Here is an 18,567-nt window from a genome sequence, read left to right as displayed (position 1 = left end):
AACGAGCACTGTCAAAACCAGCAGTCAGCATTTAATGAGGCTTGTATGTATGACCCAATTAAAACTGTTGATCTTTGAGGAAATACCTTACCTGATCTAAGCTTAGGTTTTGTTTTTTTAAAGGTCTATCATTTTACATATCTTCTTTGTATGCCTAATGCATCTTACATACCTTAAATAAAATCAATGACCAATTGCAATAACTATGCATAAAAAACAGAAAACGTACAGAAAGAAACAACTGTAAAGGAAAATATACTTCATGATAACTGTCCCTCTGTACAATGGTACAGTGATAAGAGTTGTCACATATAATAGGCACCCCTAAGTATTTGTAGTGTACAAAAGAATCAGAGCAAAATCACCAACCTGTGACTGAGATAATGCACTTGCTCCCTTGCTTTCTTTGCATAGGAAGAACCGGATTGACATCATAAGTTCCTGAATACAGCAGCGGAATTCTTCCTCATTCTGTCCTCCAGTCGCAAAGGAAAAGAGCTTTCGAGACTGAACAATATATTTAAAAATATATTCCTGGGCCTACAACATTTAAAAAGAAAGTTTGTTACACTACCAACTGACATATTTCATGATAGTGTTATACCTCACAATTATGTGATGTGATATGATCCCGCTCCTGTGCCAACATGTTTACCAGCTACTTTAAAACAGGCTTAGGTAACCTATGGCTGTTGTGGATCTACAAGTCAAATGTTCCCTGAAAGCCTCACATTATATACAAGCTTGTGTTTGTCTAAAACTCCTATCCTGCTCTACCCTCAACAGTAGATCTGAATGTTGTCCAATTCTAAATGAATGAGCCAGCGGTAAAATGGAATAAGAAATCATACAAAGTAACAATGTCTGAGACCATTCTAAACGCATGATCTGAGCTACTGCCATTATTAAGATACAAAAATAGGCTGATTGCCAATTACCACTACATCAAAGGGAGGCAGCATGAATCAGAAAAGGAAAGTTCAACCTGTATGTAAATGAGCACAAGACGACATCTAATTCTTCCTTTCATTACCTTTAATACCTCCTGGATATGCTCTTGTCTCTCAGCTTCAATTATTCGGTCCACATACCACTTCAGCACTTTTATGAGGTCTCTGAAAAGTCAAGAGATGATTTGAAGTGAGGTTTTGTGTACACAGAGAAAGCTTAGAATATGAAAAATAAATAAGAATTTCAGTGGATTCTGGAACCACTAATAACTAATAATTTAAGATCATACTTTACCTATAAGCAAGAGCACCCGAAAAATGGCCTTCTATGTAAGTGTCCATCACTGGTTTAAAGTGCTGGAATTTGCTGTCCTGTAGTAAATTTATTATGTGGATCTGCAAACACATAACAAAGACATCAATCAAAATTACAGTAAAATGTTAAACTTGCCCAGTTTTCCTTGGGCAGAATGGACAACCAATATTCAATGACTGTCTCCACAATTTTGCCAATATCAAAAGAAAAAAATAACAGGATACTTACCAAGCAATCAAACACCTTTGAGCTGTATTTCTGAGAACTTTCATTCAAAATTCCAAACAAAGTGTCCAGAGTGTCCTGAAGAAACTGTGGAGTGGATAGTTGTAGGCTTAGGTGTAACAATTTGCTACTGTCAAATAAAAAAAAAGCAGTCACAGAGTCACACTCACCTTCACAATTTCAGAACCATCAATCTCCTTTAACTTGGACAAGCTGCCTGGGATTTTATCTGGGTGCATCCGCCATTTTAGTAGATCCAACATATCCCCTAATAAGAGTATAGAAACAAGGAAAGAATGAAAACATTAATATCTCCCTCCCTCTCTAATATATACACACACACACTATAATATATATATATATATATATATATATATATATATATATATATATATATATATATATATATATATTTTATTTTTTTTTTCATATCCATAGACACATTCACATACTTCAGTAGACTTTTCGATATGTCGCATTGGGGGGTCACTGTGCATTCCTCTGGAAGAACATTGAATGTGTTGGGCTTGTGCTTTTTTTTTTTTTTTTTTTTTTTTCTTCCAAAGTATATATGTAACAATTTCATGGAACCTTAATATTTATTAGCAACTTCATATAAAACACCTTGCATTGTAGGTTTAGTGGTTATACTATTAGTAGTGTTGTTCCTAGTAACAAAATATTCAGCAATACCTCATGCATCAGTCACTTAAACATTTAATTAAGAATCAGAGGAGAGAAAACAAAGTATTTTGTACCACATATACTTTATTATAAATGGCAGTTTATTATAAATGTCCTGAGCAACCAGTATACCCAATGTAGCTGTAAAACATGCTAAGTCAATAAAAGACATGTCATACTTTGGCTACAAATGCATTCATAAAACTTCACTAATCGTTTTCTGGTCCAGTGTGAATCAGAATTTTAAGGATAAGCAGAATTTAAGTTAATGTTTTTTTTCCAGTGGTATTAGGGGCTATTAGAAAACTGGGACCTATGAGAGACATGGTCATAACATTAGCAGCACTTCTGAAATATGCTTCTCACTTATTTCCTTATTGTGCAGTGAGGCTTTAAAATAACTATAGAGGTGGGGTTCAAAATGAGGTTGTGCTAATTGGTTTTAAACAACAGTTGCAATAGATGTCAAGCTGATTTGGTAAGTTTAATTGGGAATTAATAGTATAGAATGAGTATACAGAAATTATCTTGAGGCAAAACCACTTGGCAGTGCAGTGTAGAATCAATAAGACAAATAAATCAAACTGAAGAGGTGACAAATTTACAATTTGACCTATCAATAATTATGTATAATCAATTCTGAATACAACAAATCAATATGACACAATTAGATGTGTTTCAGAATTACCAATCGAGTTCACTGTCAGTAGCTCGGAGTGGTTCTAACCAGAAAAATGAAAGCACTAATTACACACACAAACACAAACACACACACACACACACGGCCTGATTCATTAAGGAAAGTTTAGTAAAAAATTGAGTAAGTAGTCTCCCGGACAAAACCTTGTTACAATGCTAGGGGTGCAAATTAGATTTCTTTTTTGCACATTAGTTAAATACTGTCTGTTTTTTCATGTAGCACTAAGGCGAGCTCAGGGAGGACAGAAACCTCCCGTGGAGCAGAAGGGCATTCCCTTCTGCTCCACGGGAGGTTTCTGTCCTCCCTGAGCTCGCCTTAGGACACCTGCGCTACCCATTTGACAGGTGTACCGCCCCAGTCAAACTCCCCACCTGCCACTGTCCTCGGAGACTACTTACTCAATTTTTTACTAAACTTTCCTAATGAATCAAGCCCAGAGAGTTTTATGGTTTTAATTTTATTTTTGACACCAAGCGATATTATTTTGGAATGTTTGGGTTGCACATGCTTAGCTACTTAGCTATGGTATAAGCTGGGAGGATGAAAGGGCATCATGACACTTTATTAGGGATTCCAGAAAGGGTCCAGCATTGCCATTCTTTTATATCATACTGGGGTTCAACAAAATTAATAATTTTCATTTTATAATAACAGATAAGATTGAGCTATTTAAATATTTGTATAAGATAAGATGCATCAACTGGTGTGGCAGGATCCATAGACAGATCTAGGTAAGTGTCCTACTGAGTCATGGTCATACACTGCCTCCCAATACAGTTTCTATTTTATTTATAGCATAATCTGCAGTAAAGTGCAAGCATGGGGTTTTAAGATGATACTTCCTAAAAGTGTATTGACCATGTAAGGTGTGAGGCCCTTTATTTAAATTGGTTTGCATATTGCTGCAGGCATGGCAGAAATCTGTACAGTGTGCATGGCGTCATGATCGTTTGAGCAGATGTTTATGACACACCAAAATGACAGTACTGGCGCTGAATCGTGTAGGTGTGTGCGTAAAATCGTTTCAGATATCGCATCGGGAGAAAATTTCTGTATTGTGTATCCAGCTTAGACAATCAGGAAATTCAAAAGATTGAACTACCATGAGTGGCTGCACGGAAAGGCTGCTGTGTTCAATCAAACCTGTATAATGGATTTTCCTTAACTAGCTGAGCTTTCAACTTAATATTTTCCATACTGCTTAGCTGAGAAACAGCGCTTCATGCAGGGGAACTATAACATTATTTATATTTTTATTGACTCTTCTGTAAATTAAGGGAATTGCTTTAACATATAGTGCAAATTATCTGTGCTCGAGACACACTGTTTGCGGTGTAGAGCTGCAAGAAGTAGGATAGTGTAAAACACAATATTATGACACATTAAATTTTGGATTACGCTACTTGTTAATGCTCGTCACACAAGTACCTGTCAAGGACATAACTGGTAGCTTTTTCTAAGGCACAAGTACAAAAAACAACATCAGAGCCACAGATTGTACTGTCATTCTAGCAGAACCAATGAGGCCTTGATCAAGAAACTACAAAGCTACATATAATATAACAATGTCTGCATGACAGCATCATTAATATTTGATACAGTATATTTGATACATTTTTTTTTTTCTTTCCATACCATTTTGTGTTAGTTTTGTTGAACAAAGGAATGAGGTTATCCAAAATGACTCTTTTGTATTTTTAACAGCTTGATTATTATTTCCATGTTGGTTTCCTTTCAAAAATGGAAGTTTGAGGTAGCGGCAGGAATCTTGGAAAATTGTGCTCTCGTCACACTGCAACAACAAAGTAGAATTGTAGTCTCTGTCTAGTCACTAAGATGTAAAGCTTGGCAATCACATAGTCAACAAACAAACTTTTTTCATTGCTTGTTGCAAATGGACCAAAAGCAAATTATATGGTGGCTTGATTGACTCCTACAAAAGTTTATAATTTATATATAAAAGCTAACCAATGAAAGCATGATAAATAAACTGAAGGTAAGTGTAAAGCATACTTACCTACTTTCTTCAGCTCCCTTCCGGGAGCCAGCCAGTGGAGGGGGGCGTGAGGGGGCGGGGCGGCCAAAATCGCGTCATTTCGGGAATTTCGTCATTCATCGGGAATCGTGGCGTTTGGGATCTTATTCTGCCCACTTCACTAGGAAGTGGGCACTTCCTAGTGAAGTGGGCAGAATTCGGGAGATTGCCACACTCGCCCGGGAGTCCGGGAGACACTCGCAAAATGCGGGAGTCTCCCGGACATTCCGGGAGAGTTGGCAAGTATGGTGTAAAGCCTGTGGTCTGTCAAACATTGCAATATTGTGTAGTTGTTATTGTTATTTTATACTATAACATAATGCTCAATCACCCAATTTTACAGCATGGAAGCATGTACTTTCTATATGTAGATGGTCATTATTTTCCTGAATCTTATCATGTGCTGGCTGCTCCAAAGACTGTTTAATCATTAACACAGCAGATGACTCAATTTACTAAGGTTTTAAGAAGGAGAAAGTATCTCTGGATCATGCTCTGCTTTCATGAGCTGAATGAATTATTACATATGCACTTTTAAATATAACAATGATCTTCTAGAATCTCAAACAGGGTATTCCATGCCATTAACCTACCAGGCAGCATGTGGAATACTGCAAATACTAAACTGATGACATTGGTCAAAAAGCAATGCACAATATCTCCATTATCCCATAAAACTTTCAGTGAGTGGGTCATGCTCCTGCATAGGAGCCCACCAACCTGTACAGAGCATTTCCACTATAGGCGACACTGCAAAGCAATCACCTGCCACTCTGAGCTATGAAGCTTTAGGATTCTATGCATTGAATTTAACATATAGGGTTTCACAAAATAATTGTGATGAAACAGACATGGGACCCTTCAGGGTATCATTCAGTGTATTATGAAGATATACAGGCTACCACCTTATGTACGATGAGTTCATGGGTACCATCTGGAAATGTTCGGCCATCTTCTTGCATGAGGGGAATGAATGAAAAGCCGAACAATTTCTTCTCACCCTTCTCCTTTGCTGAAAATAAATAAAAAATTTACGGCATTTGCACAGACAAATTCTAAAACAAAATATATCAAAAAAATATTGATCTAGAGAAACATATCGGAGGCTCTAGTCTCTAATAGTGATAATATATGGAAACATGGACAGAGAGCAGCAGCAAAAATGATGAAATTGTAAGTAGCGGGAGAGGATTGTACATAAAGGCCTGTGCTTATTTTGCTGGCTGACTTACTTTAAGGAAATATGCCTATAAAACTTTTGGGTGGGATAGAATGTTTGTTTGCAATTAAGCATGTGCACTGAATGAGCTGTAAGTTAAGGAAGTAACAGCAATATGAGATATTACAAATTATATATTAGGGACAGAGAGATGGTAAGAAAAGGGTTAATTATTTTTGAAGTGGTAGGATAGATGCATAAACCATAAGAAAGAAGAATGAGACTATAGGGAAACATATACTGGAGCAATTCATTAACTTTTTGGTATTTTATAGCTAGTTCTGAAACTACTTTTAGCTGGCTTTGGGCTATATATGAAAGTTATAAGTAGCGATCCTGGTAATGTGTTTTGAGTGATGGGGAAATTACATGTTAGGTGCAGTGTGTGCTAGGTGCTATATGTAGGGAGTACAAGTACATAGTATGTAATAAACTTTGCTCAGATTTGTGTTGTTGCTGTTAGTTGTCAGTCAACATAAAATAAGGTTTGAGATATTGGCATTGGCTTACTCCATTAGTCTCTGATACACAGCGTTGCACACTGTAGGTTGCATGCGGATGTTGTCATTCTACAATGCTATAGTGAAAGAGCATACCAGTCTAAACACTATTGTTAGTAATATATACAGACCAGGCCTGGCAACCTGGCATTTGCAGGAAGCGCTGATGTGCCCAACAGTGTAAAAAGGCTGGTATGTGCACACAATCTTTTGTTATAATGACTCACTCAGCACCCATAGTCAGTTTAATTGTCTTGCACTGCGGCCAACTTGTGATCTGCACTTGTCCTCCAACTGTACTGTGCTTGTGGTGCCACCAATAAACATGCACAAGGGTATGGTAGCCAACATTTTTTATGACATGTACAAGACTGTAGACCAGACTGGTTTGTGTGATAGGGATGCTTTTTAGTCCTGGTCTGGCCCACATACAGAGTGTCTTCAGAATAAAACAAATCAGTATAAGAGTTACAGGGTGCATTAACCTATTAACTCATTCTTATCAGACTATAACACTTAACATCTTTAAATATGTTTTATAAAACTGTATTAAAAGAATTACATTATATTACTTACAAAAAAGCAATACAAGGAAAAAAATATTCCTGTTTAGAAGGTATGTTCAATCATCCTTTTTGATGACTTGGAAAAACATAAGAAAAAATATTAATAAATAATTCCCCTACAGATCAATTATCTGAAGAATTATCAATGAACTTTAAAAAACATACCAGCTACTTTACAATATTCTCATTCTGTTTGTTTAGTACACGTCCCCATCACAGATATAGATCTAGCTATACAGCGTTTCATAAAAGAAATCAATCTTACTGGAACAGTGCCGGAATTCAAATCGGATATGTGCTCCTCTGAATTTATCCACAGGTATAGGAAGCTTTAGTAATTCGGCCCACCTGGGACTGTTGTTGTGATATAACACAAATGAATGATACTCGTGAGCAGTTGGTTCTCCTGAACCAAAAGAAATAAAATCCTAAAAAGGAAGGAAACAAAACTGGCTTCTTGAATTCTGTAAAAAATACTATGTTCATTACACAAACATTTTAGGAAGAAATAGTAATATATACACACAGCATAGAATAGGTGTTTGTGATGTAAACCAAGAAATTATGATAAATGAGCTAAATTAAAATAAATTTAAAATTAAATTAGCTAAATTTTGGATAATTATAAAATTATGATATCAGACCATTAATGTGATCTTGCAACTTACAAAATTTAAGTGATGGATCTTGATCTTTTCTTCATAGAAGAGTGGGAAAGAATTCAAAGTCCAGGGTGTAAATATATGAAATAGCGATTTTTGCAAATTGCCGATCCAGCGACTTTGCATGGTAAAATTAAAGCGCAATGGCTTTAAAGCCCAAACTTGTCTTTAAAGCAAATGCCGTTTTAAAATTTACAATGCAAAGTCGCCGAATATCGCTAAAATCACTATTTGATACATTTACCTCTGATATATATTTACTAATCTGCGGGTTTCAAAAAGTGGAGATGTTGTCTATAGCAACCAATCAGATTCTAGCTTTCACTTATTTAGTGCATGCTACAAAATAACTAGAATCTGATTGGTTGCTATAGGCAACATCTCCACCTTTTTCAAAACCGGCAGTTTAGTAAATATACCCCTAGGTGTGCAAAGTTGGTCGAGACTTATTTAAAAAAATGTACTGTTATAATAAGAGTGTGTAGACTTTTCATATCCACTTAATATACAGACTTAGAATATCAAAATATTAAGCAAGATACCTTCACTAGCCAGGAGTACATACTGAAATATCATATGTCGCATGCTACTTTTAGAGGAGCCCTTCATGTATGGGGGAGAGCAGGGTATAGACTACTACAAAATTTTAAAACCTGTATAAAATGAGCTCAACATCTGTGTTATGAAAGAAATTCTTACCACCTGTCACAGGCTGTAGGGCATGGAGTTGGCGCTAGGGAGGCCTAGATGTGTGAATAATAATATACCAGCCAACAGTCCCTATTTTGGGCACTGTAAAGAGATGTGGACTGCTGAAAAGTCTTGCCTGCAATGAGTTTGCCTTGGGCAGTAAGGACATGTTGTGGGTGCATTGTAGGCATTGCAGTGGGCGAAGTGAGCCAGTACAAGGAGGTATGACATACCGACACGTCTCCTAAGTGCTCATGTGTTCTTTGGACAGGTGCAATAAGGAGCTGCAAGTAAAGCCTACTGCTCTTTTTCCCCAGCTTGCACTATAAGGAAGAATGAACATACCAAAATGGATCTCCTGATAGATTTTCTACATAGAACATCGGCATTTGCAGCGAGGAGTGGCGATACAGGCACATGCTGCTGCACACAGCTCCTGCAAGGTCCCATCTAAATCCTGCAATTGGGTCCCATGCACCAACCCGTTCTACACTTGTTCTATTGTTCCCCTGAACACTAATGCTCTGTATATATCGGTCTCTTAAACCAGACTTCCGTGGGGCTGACCCGGATATCTTTCACTGCAAGTCTGCAACCTGACTCTTGGCTAGAGCCTCCTCCTAGTAGTTTGTCCTGCCCATGCCCTGTCCTCTCATCATCATCATCATCATCATTTATTTATATAGCGCCACTAATTCCGCAGCGCTGTACAGAGAACCCATTCACATCAGTCCCTGCCCCACTGGAGCTTACAGTCTAAATTCCCTAATATAGACACACACTCACACACTCTCCATACCAGTAGTGACTCTTGGCATCTTATACTCATCTGCTGGAGCAGGTGGATTCCACTACCTGTCATGTGAATCCCCGGCCTACTGAGAGCATGTGCGCTTAGCATCCTGAGCTCTGTATCTTATTGTCAATGTCAAATCATTGGATGAAGCAAAGCAAATTGATTAATGTCGTTTTACCGTGCATTTACGATTAGTACGCCACGTGCTATGACGCAATCGCACTGATAAATAACGCACTCATACACTTACACATTCTCTTGTAAATAGTTCAGCTTAAAATAGGTCCAGCACACAATCGTTTATGGTCTGATTTAGTAGGATTTATATTTAAATATAATAATGTTAAAAGTACTTTATTGAGATCTAAGGTTCAGGATACAGGAAACATATGTTTGGTATCATTCTAATCCCCTATTTATCCTCAGAGATCCATTCCTATCGGCTAAGAGATCGCACCTTGCGTATGCAGGTTATGAATAATAGAGAATTAATGAACAGAATGGTATTGTGTGTGTAATGCAAATAGACCAGTTTGAACCATCTTTTCGGCGGGAAGATAAGATACAGCTGTTGGAGAGCTGACCCCCACCCTTGGAGGGCATTGTCTGAACCGACTTAAGACCTTAATTATACTGGACTGTCTCGAATCCTGAACCTATGGCAACATGCCAAACCATCTCTACTGTTTTCATGTAACACCAACTGTATATATTCTGAGCTCTGGGACTAGCTTACAGTCTTCTTGACCACAGACTTCAGGATTAAATGACTGTATTCTGGATCCAGGGCGCTGCGTATGTAATGGGCTGTATTTATTTTACTGATCTGTTACTTTTTGCATATTGCTATTAAATCTAATTGTGCGTTGGAACCACACAAATCGCAGCGGACAATGTTTATTGGTAAGCGACGAAATAACTTTAATATTGTATATCTTCCTGGCTCACCACCAGTTTGATGCTCAGGAGACCCAATTATAACAGAAAGAACGCTGTAACTTGTCTCCCACTACCTGCTAAAGGTGAGCACCTGAATTTTCTACTAGAACATTCTGGCCTCAGGCCCTATATATTCCTCAATGGTTAGGCCATGCCACGAGTCTGAGCCTTCTCATTACACACTCCTACCTATAAGAGCATACCTTCAGGTATTCGACACTAAACCTGGACTCGATACCCCCACCATGGCCTAGCTAGCCTGAAGCCTGACATCACCTCTTCACTTTACCCTCTTGCCACTTTGGCTGCTATCACGAACATATTCTCTTTGCCCCCCCACCACCTCTTCAATCAACCCTCCTGCAACCTAACAGAAAACTAGGCCGCAGATGCATATTACAATTTTTTTGAATGTATATAGGAGTATATTTCCACAGCTTGTGGGTCCTAGCTGGTCCCCTGACACTCAGCAGTTTAGTTACAATTTTCCATACCCCCACTTCGACCACTGGGACATTGTCTACCATGTCCAGATTTTCCAATAGGAATTGTAGGCATTTATGTGACTTTAACCCTGAGTGTATTACTGGCAGTATAATATTTTTCACTCTGACATGAATTGTTACCAAAGCTCATGCATTATTAAGATATTACATATGAAGTCTAAACTAATAACAATATCATAAGATAGCATGACTACTTTTAGCTGTCCAAACTTCAAGGTACATGTTTTTGTCTTAAGTTATTAAAGTAGAAATTCTAAGAATTAACAGTGCAACAACTTGATTCAGTGCTTCAATGCTTTCATCACTAGTCATTTTGTTTCATTCACTGGCCTCTTTAGCACCGATTATTAGTTTACTTTCCTCAATACCATGCCATGCTTTTTTATTATTTAGCTAAAATGATTGAGATCTTAATTAGCTTTTATTTTCAACTGCAACATTTCTGTCTGGAACAGTTGTGATATAGGCAGACAAAAAGATAAAATTTTTGAGCACAACGTATTTTTTGTTTTTTATGAAAAATGTTCCTGTGATAGGAATAGGCCTTTCAATTTCTGAAAAGGCCACGCAGGCCTAGGGCCTAGGGTAACAGGGCTGTAGAGCTGGTACTTCTCATTTTGCACATTGTCGAAGTCAGCAAATTGGATAAAGTCATCTCAATTAATGTCGAGCAAACTTGGTTGTCTTTGTCTGAAAAGATGCGTACGGTACGCTACGGCGTACAAGGGCACGCTACAGCGTGAAAGGGCGTACGCATCCACTACACGTGGCAGCAACAGTAATTGGTCTTTTACCAAACATTCGCACTAACATGCATACTAATAAAATAGTACACATTAATGGTAGTTGCAACACATAGTCAGTTATGTCGAAATATAGTAGTATTTATATGTTATATTAGAGTTACATGCATATTAGTGAAATACACGGAACAGGTTGAAGGAATCATATCATGAGTGGTATCATAATAAACCTTTTTACATATCCTACTGTTTGGTTCACCCTGCGAGGCATACACAAGTTATGAATGATAGGGAATTATGAACTACTTAAGACTAAGGAATCTTGGCGGGAAGAGCCGAGCATACCCCCTGGAGAGGTGACCCCCTCCTTTGGATTCCTTAGGATGAACTAGCCAATGATTGACAACCCCTTGGACCTTCCTGAGACCTGGACCAATAGATGCAAGCTATACCATCTTCATTGTGTTACTGTATTTTTGTGTGTATATAAGCAGCAGCTTCACATCTAGTGTTCAGACATCTTGTCCCCAGACTTCAGGATTGAATGACTGCACACTGGATCCAGAGCGCCTGCGATAAGTAACGGCTGTATTTATTATCACTTCGCTTGAGCATATTATTCTACTATTTGCGAATAAATCTTTGTGCATTGGAAACACAACTCGAGGTTCGACAATTGTTATTGGTTAGCGACAATACACACATAACATCATTACTTTTTATTATTTGTATACTGAAAATTGTAAATGAAACTCACATTGTCTTGATTATTTTATAGAGACAGGATGCAGCAGGATTTGGGATTATATGGAGCGGCTACAGTAGAAGTAGTGTTAGGGTCAGGACAGAAACAGAGCAAAAGATGTAGATACTTGTCTGGACATGAAGCTTCCTCAGCCCATGTACTGCAAATGCAGTAAAATTATAGAAACCAAATACAAATAATAATATTGTGTTTCAATAGAAAGAAATTGTAAATGTCCTTGAAAGACTAGGACACATGGGAGTAGGTTAATAATGATGACATTATCAAACACCCAAAATTATTTTCTGTAAAGGGACCAGATTTATGATGTAGTCATGTTGGGCATTCAAGCTGTTGTGCTTATATTTGTTTATATAAGAAAACAAACATTGAATAATTCCTCTGCACCTTTGTTTATGGAAAGGGCAGTCTACAGACAGGAGCATGTCCCCAAAATTCTTGTCTGTATCCTTTTCAATAGTCATCATAGACATAATCCAGTAAGTAAGTACCGAGACATCAGTTATCAGACATTTAGACACAGTAAAATATAAACACCATGCACATTTCACAAAGTGATGCAAACATCTCACTACATTAAGCACAGAGTTTCAGCACTCCTTTCCTCTTATTATTAAACTCCTTGCCTTCTGGAACCCTGTTACTCACACAGTATTTACGCTATACACAATGCTCATTCTTCATATGAAAAACCACCACTGATCTGTATTCTCAGTTTGCGAGCATTCTCTCCCCAACCGTAATCTTCATGACTGCCTGCTTACAACCACCTAAACAGCTCTTTCTCCATTTATGCTCTGTTGGACCCTTTCAGTGTATTATTAAATTGCTGCATTGCCCTGAAGCCGCTTGATTTTAAAAGTATCCAAAGACTGTCTGATCACCAGAGCTAAGAGACCTTACTCCTTATTTGGCTGTCTCTCAACTTTTCCATCCTAACCCCAAACTCATCTGATCCAAGGGACACTACCCTATCTTCAGGGCCGGTGCTAGGATCTATGGCGCCCTAGGCATTCTTAAAAAAATTGGCGCAAAGCCCCCACCCCAGCAAAAATCGCCTCCCCCCCCAGCAAAAATCGCCTCCCTCCTCCCTCCTCACCCCTCACCCCGTCTCTCCTTACCTTGTCTCACCACCACCGCCTCTCTGCTCCGTCTCCTCCCCTCCACTCACTGACACTAGTAAGTGGAGGGGAGGAGACGGAGCAGAGAGGCGGCGGTGGTGACAAAATAGCCTCTTTCCCCCCTCCCCGTGCATCTGATGCTGTGTGGCGGCCGTGACAGATATGGTCAGCGGTCGCCGCACAGTTTTAAAGTCATTTAGTATTCTGTGGCGCCCTCCAGAGCCCGGCGCCCTAGGCAAGTGCCTAACCTTGCCTAATGGGAGCGCCGGGCCTGCCTATCTTGGCATATATCAAGTCACTCCTTCATAGTCTTCTTCACAAATTTTTTGTACTTCTCTTTCTGTATCAACTTGGGTGGTCAAAGGTATCAATGCTGGATATCCATCTGCTCTCAATAAATACCCATATATGTTTATACAGGATTTATACACAACTTAAAACTCACATTTGCATACCTAGGTCACTGTCCTTGCATACAAGGAGCAGGACTCCCATATCTGGTTTCTGGGTTCAGAGTATGTGGTGCCTATATTGGTATCAATGTACAGTATGTCAGTGTTACTTTCACAGTTAACTGCTGAACGCTCAATCTTTATAAACAAAATAAAGATATACATAGATATATATATATATATATATATATATATATATATATATATATATATATATATCTATCTATCTATAATATAAATGTCTAGTGGCGTGTGTTAGTCTGTCTGTGTGTGAAAAAAAAAAAAAACAAGCTGTAGCGCCACCTGCTGGGCAGAGTTATACACTGACCTATATATTTCTTGAAGGAGAAGTGACAGTTGGGAGTGGTTGGTGGTTGCCGAGGGTGACAGTGGGGAGTTTTTAACACCTTAAGTAGCTTGATGTGACTAGAATGCATGAGTATCATGCACGGGTTAACGGACCTACTAAATTCTTACTGTGTGTGGAAAAAAACCCTCAAAAAGGGCTGAAATTTGGTATACTGACATTATTGACGAGTTGAGGGGTCAAACTCATTTTCATGAGGTAATTTTACCTCATGAACACACATGTGTACAGTGGCGGATCCAGGGGGGTGCGATCGGGGCAATCGCCCCCCCCCCCCCCCCCCTAGCAGGGGTTTGCTACCGACGGCTGCACAGTATGTGCAGGTCCATTTGGCAGTGACAGTGTGCTGCCCAGCTGCTCTGATTGTGTTTTAAACACAATCAGAGCAGCTGGGCAGCACACTGTCCCTGCCCGTCACGGCTGGACGGACCTGCACATACTGTGCAGCCCCCGGCAGCCTCAGAAGTCGGAAAGGGGGCGGGGCCTAAATAGCCCCACCCTAACATCCCGCCGGGGAACAAACATTTTCTAGATCCGCCCCTGCATGTGTAGCGGTGTGGAAAAAACTATTTTCTCAGAAAGGGCTCATCCGAATGACCTGAAATTTGGTATACTGACATTATTTGACAAAAACATGCACGGGTTAACTTGTGTGTGTGTGTATATATATATATATATATATATATATATATATATATATATATATATATATATATATATATATATATATACATATACATATACACACACACATACACATACACATACAAGTTAACCCGTGCATGATACTCCTGCATTCTAGTCAAATCAAGCTACTTAAGGTGTTAAAAAGGTTCTTGTCATGCATTTGGGCCATAGCCCAGGCCTCAACCACCAACTACTCCCCACTGTCACCCCCGGCAACCACCAACCACTCCCCACTGTCACCCCCGGCAACCACCAACCACTCCCAACTGTCACTTCTCCTTCAAGAAATATATAGGTCAGTGTATAACTCTGCCCAGCAGGTGGCGCTGCAGCTTGGTTTTATATTTTACACACACACACAGACAGACAGACTAACATACGCCACTAGACATTTATATTATAGATACACACACATACACATATACACATATATATATATATATATATATATATATATATATATATATATATATATATATATATATATATATATATATATATATAACACACACTCAAATCTGCAGTATGGTTACCTTTAAAAGTTGTCCCTCACTGTTCACAATGACCATTGTAACTTGTACATTTCTTGCAACGCTTTTACCACCCTTTTCAAATTCTCCCTTTTCTATAGTGATGTACAAGTCGTTCCTCATTTCTCCTGCAATACATAGAAACACAAATTTTGATGTTTGCTACAAAGGCTATAGAAAAAAAAATCCACATAATCAATGAATTTAATTGTATTCATGTAAAACTCATAGAAAAGTCATAAGGGTACTAGAGAAAGGGGAAAAAAAGGGTTCGGTAGGAATGTTGCAAACGAACACAATAGCAAAAGCCTTGTGTAATATATTAACAAGTATGGCAGCAAACAATACAATATAACGTCTGTGTTTGAATTACAATATCACTGAAGAATCTAAACATTATTGCAAATAGCATATAATAATGATCAACATGGCTGCAATTAACATATAAGCATATAGCAAGGGCAGTACTGTTCATAGGTAAAGTTATGAAAGAAAAGCAGCATGTAGCTTCATCCAGGGGCCACAACTTTCTTTTTCTTGTTGCCAACTGGCGATCTTCCAAGTGTTGGAGTGATGGGAAGAGCCATAGCCTGTGGTCAGTCATTAATACTTGCCTTGGTAATAGTGCACACATTGGGCAGTACATCAGGAATGTGTGGGACACATAATTACTAATTTAGGGGCCATAAATTCATCATGAGTTATTGCAGCACATTTTCTTAATATAAATATAATGGGTATAGGGCCAAAACAACATGTTATTTATGTACTACAGGACGACACAGAATATACTAAAATTGACACATTTCAATTCTTAAATCAGTTACTATAAACTAAGAAGTGTAAAACAACAAGAGATACAGAAATATTCTCAGAAATTTCAAAAACTGGCACACACTGATACATTTGTTGCAATGTTAAAAAGTATTATGTTGCAAAGCAGTACATTAATTTAGGACTGATGGAGCACCCAAGAAGTATGATTGTCATGTAGAAACCAAACTCCATCAGGTTAAGTGAGCACATGCAAGAACATTTCATAACATAATAAAGACTAAAGTAAAACAGTAACGGAGGGAAGAATTGCTATTTAGGCATCTACAGCAAATTAAATGTAAATCTTTTTATTTATATAAATTTTCCTCCAGCTTACCAGGCATAATGACATCTGAGAAGCCAAGCTTTCTTGTTATAGAGACCCCACGGGTAAACACCGAAGAGTAATCTCGTCTAATTTGCTCGATGTCTCCATGCAGCAACTGAAGGGAAACTGCCAAGCCTGGAAAATACAAAAAAAAGAGTGAATAGGGGCTCAAAGGACGTAAAAGCTTCTGTAGACGTTTTGTGGATAGTTACATTCGCAATTCTTAAGTCGCATAGCCTACAAATGAACAGGAATTGTAATGGGCTGACTGCCCTACCTGGGTAAGCCTATTGAGCAGATTCCAATCAGCTTGACAATCAATCTTTTCTTCATTGTCACAGAAGTTAGACTTACTTAAACATAAATGAGGCTTGAAAAAGAAAGTCTATTTTCCTCTTCACACCATATAAGTTATGGCTGTTAATTATATACTTTTTGCTTGCTTGTAATGGAAACAATATATAAATGTCTGTAAATTCCTTTTGTAAAATACAGGATTTTAAAGAGAACTACTGGAGGAACAGTTAGTTAAATAGTTAAAGGACTCATACACAAGGACATTCTAATTCTCCTTTCCATGCACGTTTAAGATGTGTGTGAAACGCATGATAAGACAGAACAGTAGCTTCCCTATGGGATTTTGCTGCACTCTAGGCACTGCACAGCTTGTTCCAAGAATCAGACAGAGCGTTTCTATACGAAACTAAACAAAAAGCACCCAGATAATATGTTCAGGTGCGATTTCTCTCCACAGCGATTCAAAAATGACTGAATTTCATTTCCTCAGGCAGGGACAAGCAAAGATAAAGTGCATAAGTACAGAGATCATTAAGTATTATGATTGGAGTATTGCTGAATTATGTAAATCTGGGGTGCAACATAGAACTCTGTGTTTTACAACGATTTAACTGACTGGGAGAACACAGACTATTTTCAACTGTGGAACACAAAAGGAAAGCCAAGCAATGAAAATAGACAAATTGCATGCCAGTCTAGTTATGATAATCTCAATGCAGGAGTAGAAAGATCTGCTGGAACAATCCCTACCATTGAAAACACACAGCCTTTTACCGTCAGAAAAATCTCAATCCAGTCACAGAAAAAAATAATTAAATTCTACTTTGGCATTTCATTTACGCAGTAATATATTGGCCACTGTTACTTTCTCCTTCATCTGCATGCAAAAACACATACATATTCTCAAAATATCTAAGTCAAAATGATCTGAATCTGGAACTCTATGAAAAGTGTGAGTTTGTTGCTTGCACCACCCAACCAGAAATTGTTGCTATCCTTTTTTCTTTTAAAGGATAATTCCACTTTTAAAAAAATGGCATTCAATCTATTATGAAACTATGAAATATTGTGACTGACTGCCCCCATTCTCCAACTTCAAATTCTATTTTTTATTACCTTCATTACAAATATTACTTCTCAAGATTCAAACACCAGCTAATGCAATAATGCTACGGGCAGCTTGTTGATTATATCAAAGCTGCTATTAGATGTTTGTTTGCAATAGACATTATATTCTTACTAACAAAATAAATGCACTTGGTGCTGCGATGTCACTGCAACATGGGTGAGCTGGGCCGGGGGGCATGTGCCCCCGGGCCGGACACCCAAAGTCCATTTTGGGCAATCTGGTGGTCCAGTGGGAGTGCAGAGCAGGCAGACTATGCAGTGCATAAGTGGCTGTATCACATACTACTAAATGAAAGGTTGTAGTAAAATTATATATATATATATATATATATATATATATATATATATATATATATATATATATATATATATAATCTTATTGCGAATGCGCAAGCATCCAGAGAGCACAGGGCTGTTCCTAAACTCCCGAATACCAGCAATCGGCACCCCCCCCCCACCCTGTGAAAGAAGGGGAAGTAGAAGATAAGATCCAGGACGGAAAATGTAAACTGACTACTCTCCAGTATGAGGCAGCATCCAGTAT

The 18,567-nt window shown here is 38.2% G+C and overlaps 1 protein-coding gene across 2 annotated transcripts in view; it reads right to left on the bottom strand.

The window, feature by feature from the left end:
- The window catches only part of DOCK4 (dedicator of cytokinesis 4), a 276,189-nt gene that overhangs the window by 112,068 nt on the left and 145,554 nt on the right, over positions 1-18,567 (bottom strand). For both annotated transcript variants that reach the window (XM_075209020.1, XM_075209021.1), the window contains exons 13-22: positions 16,608-16,733; positions 15,458-15,582; positions 7,461-7,623; positions 5,816-5,922; positions 4,511-4,667; positions 1,662-1,759; positions 1,495-1,578; positions 1,246-1,346; positions 1,034-1,115; positions 370-540 (exon numbers count right to left, since the gene is read on the bottom strand). In XM_075209020.1, coding sequence (XP_075065121.1) covers positions 370-540; positions 1,034-1,115; positions 1,246-1,346; positions 1,495-1,578; positions 1,662-1,759; positions 4,511-4,667; positions 5,816-5,922; positions 7,461-7,623; positions 15,458-15,582; positions 16,608-16,733 — 1,214 coding nt within the window. The remainder of the gene's footprint in view (positions 1-369; positions 541-1,033; positions 1,116-1,245; positions 1,347-1,494; positions 1,579-1,661; positions 1,760-4,510; positions 4,668-5,815; positions 5,923-7,460; positions 7,624-15,457; positions 15,583-16,607; positions 16,734-18,567) is intronic.

The sequence above is a fragment of the Mixophyes fleayi genome, chromosome 4 (assembly GCF_038048845.1).
Source record: "Mixophyes fleayi isolate aMixFle1 chromosome 4, aMixFle1.hap1, whole genome shotgun sequence".
Classification (NCBI taxonomy): domain Eukaryota; kingdom Metazoa; phylum Chordata; class Amphibia; order Anura; family Limnodynastidae; genus Mixophyes; species Mixophyes fleayi.
Note: the sequence above shows the minus strand (reverse complement) of the source record. Positions and strands in the feature narration are given on the sequence as shown.